General features: G+C 40.7%; 1 protein-coding gene across 3 annotated transcripts in view; it reads left to right on the top strand.

The window, feature by feature from the left end:
* The first annotated feature begins 5717 nt into the window (after window positions 1-5717).
* LONRF2 (LON peptidase N-terminal domain and ring finger 2) overlaps window positions 5718-20113 on the top strand; it is an 81409-nt gene continuing 67013 nt past the window's right edge. Inside the window, exons 1-2 of one of the 3 annotated variants that reach the window (XM_074300400.1) lie at window positions 5723-6419; window positions 6494-7472. In XM_074300400.1, coding sequence (XP_074156501.1) covers window positions 6366-6419; window positions 6494-7472 — 1033 coding nt within the window. In that variant the 5' untranslated portion in view covers window positions 5723-6365. Of the gene's footprint in view, window positions 7473-20113 lie in introns of all 3 variants that reach the window. The other 2 variants (XM_074300401.1, XM_074300402.1) reach the window with 2 other exon arrangements.

Raw genomic sequence — 20113 nt, 5'->3', positions numbered from 1 at the left:
TAAGAAATTAAGTCACTGCCTCTGCAGTCTACCCTGGGTTCTTTATGTCTAGATTCAAAATATATTATATAGAAATGACAGTGAGGATGAAGATGCAAAGTGCAATGCCATGCTTGATCCCAAATAGATGCATTCCATTCATTTTATAAAGGAAACCTTGGACATAAACTTCTAGAGCCTATGTGAGGGCTGAGCCTCTGTGACTTCAGTAAGAAGGCATATATACCGTGTCAGACTTTTAACATGATATATTTGAAGTTTTCCAGTGAAATTGTGGCTGTCAAGAAAATAGACAGTACAGGTCTGGTATGTTCAAATACAATCAATATTTCTGGGTTTGCTGTGTTGACTGAAATTAACTTTAGCTTATACAGAACATTATCTGTGAATTACAAGCAGAGGTGGAGCCAAGTTGGCAAAAAGTAGACAGGACTTTGCCTGAACTCTTCTACTGTCTTCCCTCAGAATCAACACTATTAAACCCCTGAACAAATTTTGGAGTGACAGAATATTGGAGTGACACAAATATTTGGAATGTAACAAATTTCTAGCATAAGATATCTTAAAAGGATTTCAGGAAAGGCCTGTCTCAATTGATTAGGGGTGGGGGAAGGAGGGGGCACAAGCAGTCCAGCACAAGTGCTTCCAAAAGGCCCTGCCCAGGGAATCTAGCTTGAAGCTCTCAGCCAGAATACAGCAGCCTTGGTTACTTTGATCTGGTTCAGAAGGCCGGTGGATCAGCAGACTAGCTGTAAGACCTAACTACAGAAAGCAACTAGTGAGTCCCTGAACCCCAGCATAATAGGCAAGATTTGGACAGGCCAGAGGGAAGCCTATAGCACCATCAGCCCCAGGGCAGTGTGGCATTGCATCTCAGCAGATAATGAGTACTGATCCTGAGAAAATAGAAATGCTCATCAACTAGTCATGTCCAAAGGATTATTAGGATCTGAAATCACTTCCAGGGTTTGGCTATTATTTTTACAGATTTATAAATATATCATCATTAGGGTAGCTAGGTGGTACAGTGAATAGAATTCTGGGACTGGACTCAGAAAGTCTCATATTCCTGAGTTCAAATCTGACCTCAGATGCTTCCTAACTATGTGAGTAACCCTGGGCAACTCACTTAACTCTGTTTTGCTTCAGTTTCAACATCTATAAAATGAGCTGGAGAATGGCAAACCATTCCAATCTTTTTGCTAAGAAAACCCCAAATTGGGTTAGCAAGAGTCAGAAACTAAAATGACTAAACAAAAAAGCGATGACAAAATGCCACAATTGCAAAACCTGCAAAACTTCTCATATATATATATATATATATGAAACAAATGCCCTAAGAGTTGAAGGGTACGGTATTGACTAGATTACTGGCAAATTTTGAAAATTACTAGCATAAGAAATGTGACTTGGCCTTTAAGGACTTGGGTGAACTACCTTACACACACAGCATTGTTAGCTTTTGTTGTTTCAAGCAAATTTTTTGTCTTTTTGTTTTATATAATCAAATAAACAAACATTGATTAAATGTCTGCTCTATGTCAGGCACCATTCCAAGTGCTATATAGTAAAGGAAAAAAATAGTTTCTGCTTTCAAGGAGCTACAGTCTTTAAGAGAGGAGAAATGAAAATAAGCATGTACCAAAAAAAAAAAAAAAAAAGATATACAGGACAAATTGGAGATAATATGCTGTGTTATTTAGGTGGCCAGGGAGTAATTTGTAGCAGGACAACTATGGGTACCAGAAATGTATATCTGCCGGTCACAATGAGATCTATTATCTCATGCATAAAGTATAGTACTTGGCCTAACTAAAATAAGCTGTAACTGATTACTATTGAGACTATACATCTAGCAAGTAGTAAGTTGGATGTTACCAGACAGAGATGCTTCTGGCCAACTCTTAAGTTCAGTGTGTACTACTAGCCAAGGAAGAACAATGTGGATAAAAATGCCATGTCCTGTATGATATCATGGTGAAGCCAATAGAAGGAGGAAAGGTAAACTGTGACATGAAGGAAAATGTATGCTAGGGTGTATGTGGGACTTTATCTGATATTACGTTACTGCTAAAATGAAGCTGTGTAAAAAAGATATTGAGATTAAGTAACTTATAGATTTGTATTTCTATATAGAGCAAGGATTTAGAGAAAGATCATGCTTAACTGAATTGTACAAAACAAAATACTGAGCTAACAAAATGATATTAAAAATCATCCCTAAATAAGTGGGTGAAAGGTAATTGCAAACATTGAGTGAGCATGCTTAATGAGTGAATATTAACATCCCCTTCCCAAAGGAAGAGTTTTCTGCCATTTTTGAAATGGGTTGTACAAGGGAGGGGGAACATATCAAGGAAGATCATGCAATGATAGGACAAGAAGTCATCCCCAGCCAATGGGGTTAATAACAGACCTTGTATTTCAGGATAGGAATTTTATAAATGGCTCATTCTAGTATCTATAAGTGCAGATGGATCCCCTGTTTCTTGCAACAATTGTAAATAACCAACTTCATACACTCCTGAGTCATTTTTTCTTTAAGACCTATTTATAAGACCACCTAAGATTTGGTTGGCTCAGGGGCTAAATGCTCAGGTTGTTGACACCTAAGTGAGGAAGCAGTCTGGTCATCTACATATAATATAAATTCCTGCTCAAATTTGTGTTTGCTCTTTTGGAAGACAAGATCCAATTACAGAAAAAGAATGGGAGTAAGTTTCCTGAATTCAAACCCTCTACTTCATATGAATCTGTATTGTACTGTAGGGCAAGGGAGAAGAAGATAGGGTGATTAGTTGTGATGACTCGTTAGCACCCTGCACCCTAGTACCTTAGAATCAGCCCTAGTCAGGATAAGCAAAAGGTTTATTCTTGATCTTTAGCGGTAGAATGGACTTGTAGGATCAATTCGACCTCACCTCTTTGTTTCTCTCGAAGAAGTGACCCTGGCTAGTCTCATTGCACCTCCCAGTCCCTCCCACAATTCTCTGTATACGCCAAAAGATTGGGCCAGCACAGGATGGGAAGGGCCATTTTCCAAGCATATTCTTAGAGTATTGTCCAATCGGTAATTAGCCTCAAGTGCTCGGTTGTCCGACCCCAGTGCATTGACTCAAGAGCTCCAGCCCCTTACACCTAATGGACTTTGAATTACTTAGATCTGAACACAATTTCTACATCAGACACTTGGTAGCTGAGTGACTTTGGGCACAATTTCCTCATTTGTTAAAAGAGGAGGTTGGACTTGATGGCTTCTTCTCAATCTAAGATTCTATGAGACAATGGAGCTCTTTGATTCTCTCTCCCATCTAACATGCAATAGTGCTACTTCCTGATTAAAATGAGGAAATGTCAGTACTTTTGCCATCACTTCTCACTTCCTTTCAGTTCTCTCAACATTTACTTCCTTTCCCCTCTAATGGATCCCAACTTTGCTGTAAAATGTATTTTCCACTTCTAACCTCTTTCTTATCAATTTAACAGCTTCTAAACTTACTGTGGAACTCCACTTTGAGAAACACTATTTTTAGACATTTTTGTTTTTCCCATATGTTAAAGCATAGCATACAAACCAATTTCCATACTGATACAAAATTTTGCTGCTTATATTTATTTCCTGTTTTGAAAGAAGACTAGGGGTGGGGGGCAGTTAGATGTCACAGCAGATAGGGTACTGGCTCTGGTGTCAGGAGGACCTGAGTTCAATTACAGCCTTAGACATTTAACACTTACTAGCTGTGTGACCCTGGACAAGTCACTTAATCCCAATTGCCCTGCAAAAACAAAGCTCCTTTGGCTTTTCTAAATTTTTAAAATGTTCTAATTTTTTGTAAAAACATTGGTAAGTGGAAAAAAAACCCACAAGAAGTATGAAACTTGTCTACTCTGCTTAAAGGCCTTCCTTCAAATGCCATCTCTAAATTTAAGAACCTGAGCAAATCACTTAATCTGAAAGTGTTATATGCACAACAATTTCTAAGGCGGGGGTTTTAAACTTCCATCAAACAACCTGTTTTTAAAATGATTTTTATAACAGTGTTTCAGCATCATTGATTTCCTTTGTAATACCCTGTATTTTATTAATAAAAAAAACATAATTCTGAGGTTTCATCAGTGTCAAAGGGTCAGTGACATGCAAATAGTTTAAGAACTCTTCATTTAACCCTATAAATTCAGAGACAATGTTCACTTGCCTTGGTAGCAGGAATTTCCTCCATTGGGAGTTCCCTACACTAGTGAAATCACACGTTCAGTCCTTACCAACCCATCTGTTCAGGGGTGTGCTGGTCTAGGGAAAACATCTGCATTAATCTTTCCTCTCTTACTTTTTAAGTCTAGACATTCTACAAAATAAATCCGAGTCCTCATGCGCCCATTTCTGAGGGTGTAAACGCCCTCCCTGAAAATTCGAGCATCTTACAATCCGACATGAACTAGCTGGCTTTCCGTCACAGCCCTTTTCCGTCGTGGCTTGCCTGAGGTCTCCTCCATGGAGGAGCTCCCCTTGGAGCTCCTGTCAGACAGACACTGATCATTTTCCCATTCTTTGTGCTTGGTGTGTATACACACATACGCATATATGTATATATAGAAATGTATACGAACAAGTATAAGGATGTATATTTATATACATGTCTATTACATGCGTACATGCATGTATTGTATAACCACAACATACCACTATACAAATACGAGAGCACGGAGCTGCGGATGCATTTGTGTTTATATGTACGTACAAGTGCGTGTGTATATGTGTGCACACCACGCATCTCACATGCGTCTCACAACCTGATTGCAGACGGTCCAGCTGTCCGGTAACTTGTCCCCCCTTGCTCAGACTTTCCCTCTAGCCAGAAATCTGAACAATGAAAGCCCACATGCAATTCCCGCCATGAGAACCTCTCTCTTCTCTCTGACTTCTTGCTGCTGACTCGGTTTGCTTCGATTTCGGGGGGAGGGGGGGTGGGGGTCAGGGGGAGGGAGGGAAAGAAAAGTCTTGGGTGAGTGTTTGCGTGTAAAAAAGAGAAAGATGAATGTATGTGTACACTCGCCAGGTAGGAAAGGTGTGAAAAGGATCTGCACTAAGTTTCCGGGGGTGAGGGGCTGAGGCCAGGGTGAGCTCCCCCTACCTGCCCGGCCACGGTCGGGCCCACGAGTGACCCGGAGACTCGAAGGGCGCCCAGGCTCCGCCCTACCCCACAGCCCAGCCCGGCTACCAAGAGGACCGGCCCCAAGAGAGATTAGCCCGAGAATATATATTTATACACACACACACATATACATGTGTGAATATATGTATATATATAAAACATATATATATGTATATAGTATGTGTGGGTGCGTGTGCGCGCGCGCGTGCTCCAGGAGAGCGTGAAGCCTACGCTCTTCGAACCAGGCATTGCTCAATTGACTTCGGCGGCGGCGGCGGCGGCAGCGGCGGCGGCTCGGAGCCACTGCCAGGGCCGCCGGCCCGGGAGGAGAAAGGAAAGGAGTTGGCGGAGACGCCAAGGGGGGGGGAGGGTCGCCACAGTTACACAACTGACTCCGATTACATAAGCGGGTCGGGGTGGGGAGGAGGAGGGGGGAGAAGAGTGGCGCGCGCCAATAACCGCCGCCGCCTTCGGTCTCACGTGGCTCCCGAGCTCTGTGCCAGAGCCTGCGGCGCGGGGGAGGGGCAGGGAGAGAGATCTTGGTGGGAGTGGATGGGGGGTGTGTTTGGGGTTACCTGGTGCCTGGGAGGTTGAGCTCCCGGACGCGAGAAGAGAAAGGGGAGTTAGAAAAGAGGGGGCGCTGTAAGTGGAGGTAGAAAGCAAGCTTGGCATTGGCCCCCGCTTGACCCCTCGGGGAGAGCGGCGGGAGGCCGTGGGGACTCCTCCGGCATCCCCGCCTGGCGGGGGCAGCGACGCGCCTGCGTGTTGAGAGAACTGGGTGTGAGTGTGTGTGTGTGTGCTGCGCCCGCCGGCCCGCGCGTCAGTCGGTCCGCGCGCCCCCGCTCGCGCAGCGCGGCTAGCCCCGACTTCGGGGTGGGGGAAGGGGGCTCCGCGCGCGGGGTGGGGGTGGGGTCTCCGGCGGCGGCCGAGCGGGCGGAGCGGGAGTCGGAGCGGCAGCAGAACGAGGGTGCGTGTGTGTCTGCGAGGGTGCTCGGCTCGGCTCTACTCTCCTAGCCCAGCCCAGCCCGCACACACCTCAGGCATTTTTGGGGCTTGGGGGTGCGCCCGGCGCCCGAAGTTTAGAGGGTCTCCGGGAGAGGGGGCGCTCTCGCTCCCTGACCCCAATCTTTTCCATCTCTCCCCGGTCCCACTTCTCTGGACCGGGTGAACGATGCAGCCCCGCCGGGGAGCCCCGCCGCCCTCCCCGCTCTGATGGCCGGGCCCAGCTGCTGCGAGCGCCGCCGGCTGTCGTTGCCGCAGCTCGGGGCGCCGCGCTGCCGCCGGGATCCCTAACTAGCGGCGGCGGCGGCGGCGGCGGCAGCTCCTCTCTTCGCCGGTAGCCCCGCCGCCGCTGCTGCCGCCGCCCGGGGACAAGGGAGCGGAGCATCTTCCCCGTCCTCCTCCCTCTCTCCATCCTCGTTCTCCTTCATCGCTCCGCTCCTTTCTTTCTTTCTCCACCCCTCCCATCCCCACCCTTCTCGGAGTGTTCCCGGCGCGCGTGGCCATGGCGTGAGGGGCGCCCCTGCCCTGCGGGGATGGGCACTAAGCCGGGCCGGACCGAACCGGTCTCGCCGCCGCCGGGCCCGGACTCCAGGACCCCGAGTCCCGAGCTGTTGGCGGTGGCGGAAGAGGCCTTCCGCGGCGGCAACTACGAACTGGCGGCCGAGATCTACGGCTCGCAGCTGGCCGAGATGACCCAACCCGAGCGCAGCCTCTGCCTGCGGCGAGGGGACGCGCTGGCCCGAGCCGGCCGCGCCGCCGAGGCGCTAGACTCATACACCGTGGCCGCCCGCCTCGGCAGCTTGCGGCCCGAGGAGCTGAAGGAGCTGGTGGAGAGCTGCGCCTTGGCCATCCGCGAGGAATTGCGCTTGCCCCCTTGGGAGCCCGCCCTGGGTGGCGGCACCGGCGGCGGAGAGTCGAGCGCTGGGGATGAATCGTCTGCGGCCCCCGGCCCTTTCTCTCCCGCCGCCGCTGCCTCGTCCTCCACCCTCACCGCTGCCTGGGACTTGTTCCGCTGCCCACGGTGCCGGCTTCTGCTCTGCGACCCGGTAACCCTGCACTGCGGACACACTTTATGCAAGCGCTGCACCGAGACGGACCCCGGGCTCCCCGCCGGCCCCTGTTGCCCATCCGCCAAATCCCCGCCCAGTCGAAGGGACAGCTGCCCCTCTCGAGTCAACGTGGTCTTGGGCAACCTGCTCGAGAAATGTTTTCAGACGGAGAGTCGGGTGCGGAGGCTAGCCAGCCAAGCGGAGAGTCTGCGGCATCAACTCGAGCTGGACGCAGCCTTGCACAAGTACAACCAGGCTTTGGATCTGGGTGAGTGAGAGTGTGAGAGAGAGAGAACCCCTCCTCCTTTCCCACGCTACCTTCGGGCCCCCGAGGTGGAACCTAGGGTTACCCCGAGCTTCTTCGGAAGGGGATGAAAAGATGAATGAGCTCAGGGTTTGGCCAATATTTTCTTCCTTTTAAAACAGACAACACCGGATCTACCTTTGTTTAAAAACAAAAGTGTAGTGTGTGACTTTTAGCAGCAAAGTACCCCTAGGGAAAGACTCATTGTACTATGCAAGTGACACGCGCTACTTGTCATTCCCTTCGCTGCCTCCCCCCAAACTACTTCCCGACGTAGGGGGATTTTCAGGGTCTCTCAGCTCCTTTGGGCAGCTGTATTTATTATAGCCAAGTCTTCCCTGGAGCTCTTGCTGAAGTATAACTTTTCCTCATGTATCAGCTGTTGCCTCCGGAGGGGGAGGGTGTGGATGTGACCTAGTTTTGTAATCGGAGTGCTTTACGAGTCGTGCCGGAAAATGCAAATAACACACTGCCTTCTGCCCTAGACTTGCTGAATGTGACATACTGACTTTGCGATAGCGAGGGGTTTGTTTCCTTTGTCTTTTTGTTAAACTCCTTTCTTTTCCCACTACCTCTTTGAATGTTTTGAATAATTTACATCTTCCTGGGCTCATTACTAAAAAAAAAAAGTTTTTTTTTTGTGGTATTGGAATTATCTAAATTGGGGAGAGACTAAGAATAATGCTTTGAAGGCTTTCCATCCTCCATTTTCCCTTCCCACCTTCAGACCTCCCCCACCCCCGTGACTATTAGTGACTGACACTACCCTCCCATTCTGGAGTAACCACTTTGAAGCATTGCCAAATTTCTACTATTTTATCCGATCTTTGACAATTTTAATCTACTGGCACTAGTGATGGGTCTAGAGGTGTGAGCTCTCTTCTACAAATGTGCTCTTTGGTGACAAGGTTTAGAGTGTTGGTTTTGGTAAATGTATTTAACTTTCTTGAGTGCATTCTTCAATTCAGGAAGCATTTATTGAACTTTTATTTCTTGGTTAACTTTGTGTTAGGTACATTGGATACAAAGGGAACAATTCCAGTCCTCGAGAAACTCAAATTCTTTTGTTATATAACCTTAATGCAGATTTTTAATAATCCAGACACCATAGATTTTTAATTGCAGAAGGTTTATGTTATTAAAAACAACAGTTTAGCCGACCTTTGAGTCTGAGAGATCTGAGTTCAAGTTCTGTTAATTTGTACAGCTCTGTTGACCCTGACACTGAGTTGCAGAGTAGTAGGTGCTGCTCTGCATTACTAGAGGAGTATCAGTGAATTCATGAGTCCAATAAAAATACATTAAATATTTATCAAAGTTAATTAGGAAATCCCTTCTAGATCAAGAAGTTATATGTGGATATTTTTGTTAATTTTATTTTAAAAGATCATGATTTATTACAGACTTTCAGAGTTTAAAAAGATCTTAATAACCACTTGGTCTTAAAAATATATATATTCTTTATCTACTCTGTGATAGCTACTATGCTGAGTGCTAGGGATTGGAAAGACCATGAAAAATGAAAAGGAAGACCTTAGAAAAAATGAACCAGTCATGGTGGTGGTTGTTTTTTTTTTTTTTTTTTTTAATAGTTTTTATTTACCAGATATATGCATGGATAATTTTACAGCATTGACAATTGCCAAACTTTTTCTTCTAATTTTTCCCCTTCTTCTTCCCCCCCAGATGGCAGGTTGACCGATACATGTTAAATATAGTAAAGTATAAATTAAATACAACATATGTATATATGTCCAAACAGTTGTTTTGCTGTACAAAAAGAATCAGACTTTGAAATAGTGTACAATTAGCCTGTGAAGGAAATCAGAAATGCAGGCGGACAAAGATAGAGGGATTAGGAATTCTATGCAGTGGTTCATAATCAACTCCCAGAGTTCTTTCACTGGGTGTAGCTGGTTCAGTTCATTACTGATCTATTAGAACTGATTTGGCTCATCTCATTGTTGAAAATGGCCACATCCATCAGAATTGATCATCATATAGTATTGTTGTTGCCGTATACAACGATTTCCTGGTTCTGCTCACTTCACTCAGCATCAGTTCATGTAAGTCTCTCCAGGCCTTTCTGAAATCATCCTGTTGGTCATTTCTTACAGAACAATAATATTCCATAATATTCATATACCACACTTTATTCAGCCATTCTCCAATTGATGGGCATCCACATAGTTTCCAGTTTCTGGCCACCACAAAGAGGACTGCCACAAACATTCTTGCACATACAGGTCCCTTTCCCTTCTTTAAGATCTCTTTGGGATACAAGTCCAGTAGCAACACTACTGGGTCAAAGGGTATGCACAGTTTGATAACTTTTTGAGCATAGTTCATTCATGGTTTTTCAGAGGGAAGGAGACAAGAAAAGTTGTAAGACTACATAAATTCTCATACTTACAAGATAATTTTAGGGTTGAAAGGAGACATTAACATTCAACTGAGGTTTGAAAGAACCTGAAAATTCTGAAAGGTGAAGTAAGGAGGAAGTAGATTTGAGATGTGGATTGTGCAAAAGCAGAAAAGTCTGGAGCTAGCATGCTCACTTGTCTTGAGTGAGGAACAATACATAGACCTATTTGGCTGGGATATAAAGTGAAAGGAGAGCATTTTGAAGTCTGGAAAAAGACAGAAGCCAGGAAGCACTTTGGATACTAAACAAGATTTAAAAAATTTTTTTTTTTTTTTTAATTAGAGTCAGTAGGGAGTCAGTGGAGCAGAGCAGTGGCAGGATCAGGCCTGTGTTTTAGAAATATTATTTTGGCAACTGTGTGGAGAAGGGGTTAGTTAGGGAGGAGAGAGACTTGAAGCAGAGACCAGTTAGGAAGCTATTGAAAGAGAAAAGTAGTGAGGGCCTGAATTTAGTCATGACCATAAGATTGGAGAGAATATAAATAAGTTGTAAAGAGAGATTTGTTGAGACATGGGTGTGATGTAGAAAAGTGAAGAATGAAGGATGGCTTGGAGGTTGTAACAAGGGGAGCAACCTTGCCACAGTTCTGCATTTTCACTTGAACTCCTTCAGTGGTAGACTTCAGTCAGAATGTTGTTCTTTGGAATTGGTTTAATGCTTAGGAAATCTCTCCTTACTTGGAGCCCATATCTGCCATTCTAGAACTTCTGTTCTTTGCTTCAGTTTTGGCCTACACTTGATAGTTCATCAGATGCTTGAATAAAAATGTTTTGGTTTCTCTCCCACCTAAAACCGTTCTCTTCAGGCTAAACATTCTCTCCTATAACATGGTTTTGGGCAGCCAGGTGGCACAGTGGATATAGTGCTAGACCTGAAGTCAGGAATTCCTGATTTCAAATTTGAACTCATATACCTATTAGCTATGTGTCCCATGGTAAGTCAGTTCACTCTCTTTGCCTCAGTTTCCTCATCTGTAGGAAAAGAAAACTCTCAATAGTTTTGCCAGGAAACCCCCAAATGGGGTGACAGAGAGTTGGATATGATTGAAATGACTTTAAAACAAAAAGCATGGTTTTGAGATCCTTATCTTTAAAAACACCCTTCTCCTGAAGATCTCCTCCTTAAAATGCAGAATGCAGAATTGAATACCATACTTCACATATTTTCGCACCAGAGGACCAACTACTGTGCTATCACCTCTTCTATACCAGATAACATGCTTCTTAATGCAGCTGAAATCAGAACATTTTTGAACTTCCAAGTTGTTCTAGCTTTTTTCACATGAAATATCATATTTTTACACAATATTTTTTCAGTGTATTTTTCTACAGCAAAATCACAGTTATTTTTTTAATTTAATTATACTTATGACATATAGAAGTTTTTTAAAACAAAAATTAGTAATGCTTCTTTCACCTACATCATGATGAGAAACTTGAACTATCAAGAGATATGGTATACAAGTTCTTTTGGAAAAGAAAAATGAACTTTCTTCTCTCTCCCACCCATACCTCTCCTATTCTCAAAAAATCTCCCAATTTAGGGTAAATTAGTCAAAAGGACTACTTTGGAAAGAAGTTGTTACAATTTGTGTAAGGGCTCAATGGTCACATGAATTTCAATGACTTTGACCACTTAAGCCCACATTTCTTAGCCATTAAATTTATTTATAAAGATTATGATGAAAGCTAAATGGCTATGCTCTAGGCAACTCTAAAAGAAGTCAGTTACATTCTGGCCCCAACCTTCTTCCTTCACAAAACATATTTTTGACAAAATACACTGACTTTGGTATTTCTTCTTTACTTATATCATTTTTCCCTCACTCTACCATTTGGGTTGTACTACTTCCTCCTTCTCTCCACTTGTTTAAAACTTTTACATGGTTGTACAATGGGGAGCCCAAATCCTACTTCCTCAACACCTTTCCTGATCATCTAGTCAAAATGGTCTTTTCTTCTACATTCTGAAAGAAATTCATTTGGCATTTATAAAAAAATAAACTCTTTTATATTGTAGTTATTTTGTCATCTGTAAATGTCTTATCTTAAACTTTTGGAGGATAGGACTATGGCTTTGACTTTATTATTACCCATAGCAGTTAACATAGCATCTTGCACACATATAAAGTGATTAGTTAATTTTTGATTATTAAAGTGCTAACCTGAAAGCACAGTGATGTAGTATAAAACGTTTTGGATTTGGAATCAGAAGTTCTTGGTTCTGATTGTGAGTACTTATTTTTTCTAGAATTATGTTACAGCTTCCTCTAAATCTTCTAGTTTTTTTTTCCACATGAAATATCACAATTTTTTACATCATCTTTTTTTCTGTATATTCTTCTACAGGAAAATGACAATTATATTTTCTAATATTTGATTTCTTCTATTTCTTTTGTAACACTGAGCAAGTTAATGAATCTCTCAGCTTTACCCTGTAATACCACATTTATATAATAACCACAGTTATATAATTAAGGTTTATGCAATTATTATATACATTCTTCTTTGATTCTCACGGGAATCCTATGAAATAAATAGTATTATCCCCATTTCCCAGATGAGAAAACTGAATCTTGTTGAAATTTAGATGATTTTTAACTGTGATCACATAAAAACATCTGAATTATTTGAATGCAGGTCTTCTGACTCCAAATCGAGTATTAAAAAAGAAATAGAAAATTTCACAGTTAAAGAGAACTTTACATAGTACTCTCTTTTGTAAGAGAAGAGTTGTTGAGATTCCTTCCATTTTTAAATGCTATGTTTTTGGCATTATGATAGTTGTGGAGAAGTGGAGGAGACTATAGAAAATCGGCTTAACATACAGTTTTTACTCCCCAGGGAGCTTAGAATTTTGTTGTTTGCACACAATGTAATGTGTTTATGGAAGCTTTTTTTTTTTTTTTTAATGTTTTTTATGGAAGCTCAGTGAAGAGTTTCTGCTTAAGAGTTTGGGTGGGAAGGCAACGTGAAGAGTTCAGAACTTGAACTTAGTTTTGAAGATTAGAATTGGATATGAATTTACAAGAATTGGATAAAATTGAATTTGATATATAGGACATAGATTGTGGTGAGCTTTTCAGGCCAGCAATAATAGGAACAGTATAAAAATAGAGAAGGGAAAAAATAAATAAATGATACTCAGAAGCAAGTATTAGAAAAGTGACTGCGCCAGATCTTCTCTTGCTCTAAATAATAAGAAAGTTTGGGTAGGCAAGACCAAGTTACAATGAATGTGAATAATCATTTTGTATTTGACCCAGTAGGAACCCACTAAGACTTTTTTTTTTTTTTTTGGAGGCAGTTGGGGTTAAGTGACTTCCCCAGGGTCACAGAGCTAGGAAGTTTTAGGTATCTGAGATCAGATTTGAATTCGGGTCCTCCTGACTTCAGAGCTGATGCTCCACTTCACCACCTAGCTGCCCCCTCCACCCCCCACTAAAATTTTTGAATAGGATGATGAATGATAGGGTGAAAATGGTAGTTTAGGAAGAGTATAAAGGACAGACAGATCAGTTAGGAAAGTTCTGCAGTAATCTGTAGTGATGAGCTCTTGAATCCATTGAAGGATAGGAAGAAAATTGAAGAAATGAAGATAAAGTTTGAAGGAAGAATCAGCAAATTTGGTGATTAACATCTGGATAAAGGGTTTGAAGGATATAGTGATAAATCAACGATAACAAGTTTTTTGAATTTGAGATTATAATACTCTCCAAATTGAAAAATCCTATACACAGTTGAGAGATAAGAGACTAGAGCTTGAGTCAACAGATTACCAAGTTCAAGTGTCTGGGAGAGATGCTAGAAATGCCACGATGGCAAAAGTACAGAAGTGTCTAACCTCAAAAAGATGACCATATTCAGGAAGCAATCATTCACACTGAGCTGATATATGATAGTACTGCAAGTTCTGAAGGAGACTAGATATAGAGAGAAGAGCAAAAGTCTTATGCTCACAGTTAGGAGAACAGGCCCAAGTAAGTAGCAGGTAGATAGAACTATGTAAGTAGTGTAATATGGAATCTTAAGAAAGGAGGCAGCTTTGAGAATGAAGGGGTGGCCCACTATGTCAAATACTGCACACTAGAAAATAAAAATTGAGAAGAGACTGTTGAATTTAGCAAGAAGGAAGTAAGGTTGCTGATCTTGAAGTTAGGCAGTGCCACAAAAATTCTGGATGAAGGTTAGATGAACAGTTGGTCAAACTAAATTTTTGTTTTGCTCATTTTTTTAAAACAATAATTGTGATGATCCTTTGCTCTAAACATCTTTACAATTTCTTTTAGCCTCTCATGCATTTGGGAACAAATATGAAAGAATTTAGGAGAACAGATTTTTTTTTTTGTTTATTTTATTGTTAGAGATCCACAAACACAGCCTAAGGCTAGATAGATAGTAGTACCATGTTCTCATGATCTATTTTTTTGTATTACTGTAAGTGCTACCCATCCCTGTCTAATGACCCCTTTGTCAGATGACTTAAAAATAGAAGTAAATTTGGTTCTGTATATAATTTCTTGGTATACAATTAAATTACCTTGTGGGGAGGGCATACATTGGATTAGATCTGTGATTTAATACACTAAAGCTTTTTATTAGCAATTGTGGAAATTATTGCTGAAAATCTTTTTGACCACATTTGTAACTTTTGAACAAAGTTGATGTACAATGGCCATGATTTATAAATACAAAGAATTTGGTATTTTCTCAATCCAAGGATCTTAAAATAGCAAACATATTTTAACTGGAGAATTTCTTGTCCCATACCTATTTTGAGTCTGAGGACAAAAAAGCTATTTTATCTTTGGTAAATGACTGTATAAATATTAAGGTCAAACTTAGTTGGAATATTGTGGATTTTTGGTTGGTATTTGCATTTTAATATAATATTCACTTTTAAAAGTCAGGTTTTATAATTTAACATTCCTTTTTTCCCTATCTATATTGTTTTCATTATGGGGATTAGAGAGAGAAGGGAGAGAGAAATGGGAAAAGAAAACCAGCCTTATTAAAAAGTACTGAAACAACTATTTGTTCTCTATTCCTATTGCTGCCGCTAATACTAGTGTACAGACCTCACTGCCCTCCTGGACTGTTGAAATAGCCTCTTACTTGTCTTTGGTGAATATTATTTCTCTTCCCTTTTCAGTCTCTTTTTCTTTATATGATGAACTAATCTTCCGCATAGACAGATCTAATTCATGTCGTTCCTCTGCCTCAAACCCATATGGTTCCCTATTGCCTTCTGAAGAAAGTTCCTGTCTGCTATAGTATCTTTCTAACCTTACATAACACTGTTCCCTACATGTATCCTGTATGCTCTAACCAACAGTACTCTATGGGTGCAGTGCTTTTCTAAATTGTTATATAGAGTTTAAAGCTTGAAGGAAGTTTAGCCATCTAGTCCAGCTTCTCCACACTCCCTCCCCTCATATTTTTGATAAAAAGAAACTGAGTATTCCAGAGAAGAGATGTGGTAAAGGGATAAAATAGAGCCTCAGTTTGAAACCAAGCCCTCTGACTACATTGTTGTTTATCTTAACATTGTCCTCACCAATTTGCTTATATTTCCCTCAGCAAGAATATCCTACTCACTCCCTCCCCTGTGTGCCCCCCCCCCCATTTGAATATTCTGTTTGAAATCCTCTCCATCTTTTTCTAGGTCTAATTCAAAATCTGATTAAGCTAAAAAAATTGCTGTGTATAAATTTTAATCAATGGCAAGGGTATATTAATTTATCAACCCTTAAAAATGAGGACCAACAGCAACTATTGTAGTAGCACTTGGACCATACTGTTTAGTAATTTCAGTAACCAGTGCAGCTAGGTTGCTAGTTTCTATTGTGCTTGCCTTAGTGCTTCAAGTCTCTTTTTGTGATCCAAATCATCCTCATCCATCTGACCAAGTTTTTGAATCTCAGCGTGCAGCTGCTGGTTCACCACTTTGGTTGTCTGAAGCAACTGATTTTCCAGGACTTTTTTTGCAGACATGTTAATAGATGTATGAGGTTCCAACTCAAAAATTATACCCTCTTTGAAGCCTTTCTGATTCCTCTCAGATTGTAATATTCTCAATGTTATTCTCTTAGGCTGATCATAATGCTTGCTTTATATTTTTCATGTATTTTCTTTCATTATGTTGTATTGCTCTGTGTGTGTGTGTTCCTGTATTATTGAGTTCAGGGCTTGTAATACTAATTGGCAGTGGCTGTGAATAAAGCACTTTTTAAATAGGTTATAAAGTGCCATATTTTAACATGTGCTAATAATAAATGTTACTGAGTTAATTTTATAGATGAAGAAACTGAAACTTAGAGAAGTTAAGTAAATTGCTCCGCTAGCTACAGTTAAATGTAGGACTAAGACATAAGAACCACTTTTCTTTCCATTCATGATTTCAGGTGATTTCAGGGTCACTTACCCCCTTTTTTCCCCTCCAGTAAGCCTCAGTTCATGGTTATCTAATGTTCCCTACTATTATCTTATTGCTTGTAACCCTCTTTACGAACTGGTTTCCCATCAGACTATATTGCAAGCGGGAAATAACAGATCTTTACTTGCCTTGTCCTGTTTCCTCATAAATGGCATCCTTGAGATATTTTTAAGTTTTATACAAAGTGCTGCAGAAAAAAAGAAGGGGAGTAATAATTGAAAAGATTTAAAAGTAACAAAAGTCTAGTTCTGGTTCCTACCTATAAATTAAAGAGAACTTAAGCCTCACTCATTCTTAGTTTTGTCTTTCTGACTTTATCTTCTACTAGGTCTTATCCTCAGTATTTGCTAGCTTCCTTCTGCTAGCCTAACCTGAATGTTAAAACAATTCTGGCTTTATTATTTTTAGGGAATTGATTGGCTTAGCAAAATTATATTTTAGCCCTTTACAATCTATTTTTTTTGGGGGGGTCTTAGCTATAGATTTAAAATATGCTCTCCTCCTAACTCCTGTCTTTCTAACATGAATTGATATTTTCAACCTTTTTTCATTTTTGACTACTCTGGCCATTAGTGTGTGGAGAAGTAATGCTGACCTCTGGCTTTGTGAACAAGCAAGATCCTTCCTTCTATGGCCTCTCCATTTCATTCTCCATATGGCTTGCCAAATCATGTTCCTAAGGCACAGGCTTGACCTGTGTTATTCTACTGCTCAAAACCTAGTGGCTCCCTATTGACTCCATAATAAAACATAAAATCCCCATTCTAATGTATAAGCCCCATCCAAGGTTAGCTCTGTCCTACTTTTTTAGCTTCATTTCATGTTACCCCACAAATTTCATATTTTAGCCAAAATTCACTATAAGATAAACCCTGTGTTTCAGCAAACCATCTAACAAGACTTGTAATCTATTCCCTTTTCAACTCAAATGTTTGAGCTGGAGAGAGTGACATTCTGTGTTAGGGAAATGAGACATTTAGCAGCTGTGTGTGTATGAGCTGGATTGGAGAAAGGAGGGACTGGATGCTGGGAGATCAATCAAGCTATTGCAGTAGTCCAAGTGAGATTATGTTTCCTCCTCCAACGAACCTCAATTCAATTCTATCAACATTTATTAATTGCCTACTCTAAACATTGCATTACATGCTAGAGATACAAAAAAAGGCAAAAGATGGTCTCTGCCCTCAAAGATTTAAGAAGAAGACAATATGCAAACAAATACATACTAAGCGAGTTTTATATGATTTTCAGGAAATCATTTTTAAAAGGAAAGCACTCAAATTAAGTAGGGTCTGGTAATATTTCCTGTAGAAGATTGGGATTTTAATTGGTACTTAAAAGAAGTCAAGGAGATAAGTAGTAGAAGCAGAGGAGGAAGAGTGTTCCAGAAATCGGGATTAACCAGGAAAAAAGCCTAGGATGGAGAGAGAGAATGTCTTGTTCATGAGCCTGTTGTCACTGGATTGAAGAGTATGTGTTGGAGAGTAAGATATAAGGAAACTAAAACAAGGTAATTTGAATGCAAAAAAGAACATTTTGTAGTTCATATAGGTCAGGGCTTTCTAAACTTTTTCCATTTGAGAAAAAAATTTCTTGGTCTTTTTGGCTGAGAAATTTTTTACAGAATTTGTCTTGATTCTGAGCTGAGGTGTTTCTGGCAGCATTTATGCAAATGCAGTGCAGCATGGGCATGCACTGCCAGAAACACCTCAGATTCATTGCACATTTGATTTTGAATTAATTTTTGGTTGCTGCATTCAGAAACCTTTTACTGTTGCCAAATTTTTCTGAACCCCCACATTCAATTATGTGATCCCTTATGGAGTAACCCACAGTTTAAGAAGCTTTGCTGTAAGCAATAGGAAGCCACTGGAGTTTGAGTAGGGAGGTGACAAGATCACACCTGAGTTTTAAGAAAATCATTTTGGTGGCTTAAATGGAGGAAGGGGGAGTGGGGAGAGACTTGAACAAGCAAACCCACCGGCAAGCTATTGCAATTATCTGTGTATTAGGTGATGAGAACCTGCACCAGAGATAACAGGAAAGAGGAAAAAGTTGTATTGGAGAGATGTTGTAAATGTGAAATCTAAAGGCTTTGGCATCAGCTTGGATGTGGTGGGTGAGAGACTATGAGGAGGAACTCAATATCTATGTTAGTAGCCTGAGGCACTAGGAGAATGGTGTTACCCTCTACTACAGTAAGGGGATGGTGTGTGTGGGGGAAATAATAAATTCTCTATCAGACAAGAAAAAAGTTTGTTTTGCATTTAAGATGTTGTCCAGATATGCAGTTTGAGAATGTGTGAAAGGTAGATGTGAAATTGGAGGTCAGCAGAGAGACTGGAGCAGGATAGGTGGATTATAAAGATGGTGTTTACTATAAGGGCTGAGGAGAATATCAAGAGAGATAGTATAGAGGAAGAAAAGGAGGATCCAGCACAGGTGTCTGAGAGACACTTACTGTTGAAGGAAATGATTTGGAGGGGGAAATCTAGCAAAGGAGACAGGTGTGATCAGATAGGTAAAATGAGACCCGGAGAGTCCAAGAAACCTTTGTAAAAGCCCTAATTTGATTTTTGAAAACTACCATGGCATTTTCCAAATGCCAATTAAATTAGATAATCTTACATCTAAAAATACAGTTTATAATTTTGATGTATATGTATAATTTTAGCTATAAAAAGTTTTTGTATTAAGCTTAATTCCTAATAAACTAATTTTTAAAAAAAACCACATGTTCTTTGACTTAGGACATGTCTTTAAGAAATAAAAATGTTAAGAAATATTTAAGAAAAGAGAGTTGTTAGGGAGAGAGACAGTGATCAAGAGTGTCAAAAACTGCTGAGAAGGCAAGGGAAAGAAGGATGGAGAATAAACCATTGAATCTGGCAACTTTGGAGAAAGAACTTTGGGTAGGACATCTTTGTGGTTGACCTTTTCAAGGAGTTTAGTTACAAAGGGCAGAAGAGAAATGGGATGATAATTAGCAGGGTTGGAAGCATCAAGTGAGGTTTTTCTGTTTTTTCAGGATAGGGCAAAATATGGGCATATTTGTAGGCTGTAGAAAGGGAGAGATTAAAAATAAGTGAAGGATTTGAGATCCAGAGATTGTCAACTCCCACCTTTCTAACTGCTAGTAGAACCCCAGGATCACCATTAGAAAAATACCTATTCATGCAGTGTCTTACTTACAAACTTTTCCTTCTTGCTCCCATGAATATAAAATCATATATTTATATCATACTCAGTTTGGTTGTTTTTTTATATACATACATCATTTGAAAGGAGAAATTGGTACCTATTTCTTTTAAGGAATAGAATATAATTGTTCCTGTAAATGTATCCCCATGAAAATAGTTTTCTTGTAAGCTGAGTGGTTTTTGGTTTCTCTTTACAGCTCTGACATCTAAATCTAGCACTGTACCTTGCATGTAAGATAGGAAAGCTTAGTAAATCTGTGAATGATTAGAATATGACATTGGACTATGATAGATTTGCTATAGACCCCAGCTTTTTGAACTGTGGGTCATGATCCTGTATGGGAGTCTTGGGACTGAATATAGGAGTAACAAAATTATGATTTATTATCAGTAAAAGTTTGATTTGTGTCCTTATATACCAAAGTCATGTAAAAATTTCTTAGGGATCATGAGTAGGAAAAGTTCTTAAACATTGCTGTAGACCATATTTTCCATTCTCCTGCTCCATGATTGCTAGGATCTTCTAACAAATTACAGTGTAGTTA

This window comes from Sminthopsis crassicaudata, chromosome 3 (genome assembly GCF_048593235.1).
Source record: "Sminthopsis crassicaudata isolate SCR6 chromosome 3, ASM4859323v1, whole genome shotgun sequence".
Classification (NCBI taxonomy): Eukaryota; Metazoa; Chordata; class Mammalia; order Dasyuromorphia; family Dasyuridae; genus Sminthopsis; species Sminthopsis crassicaudata.
The sequence above is the reverse complement of the archived record's forward strand: the minus strand, read 5'-3'. Positions and strand labels throughout refer to the sequence as shown.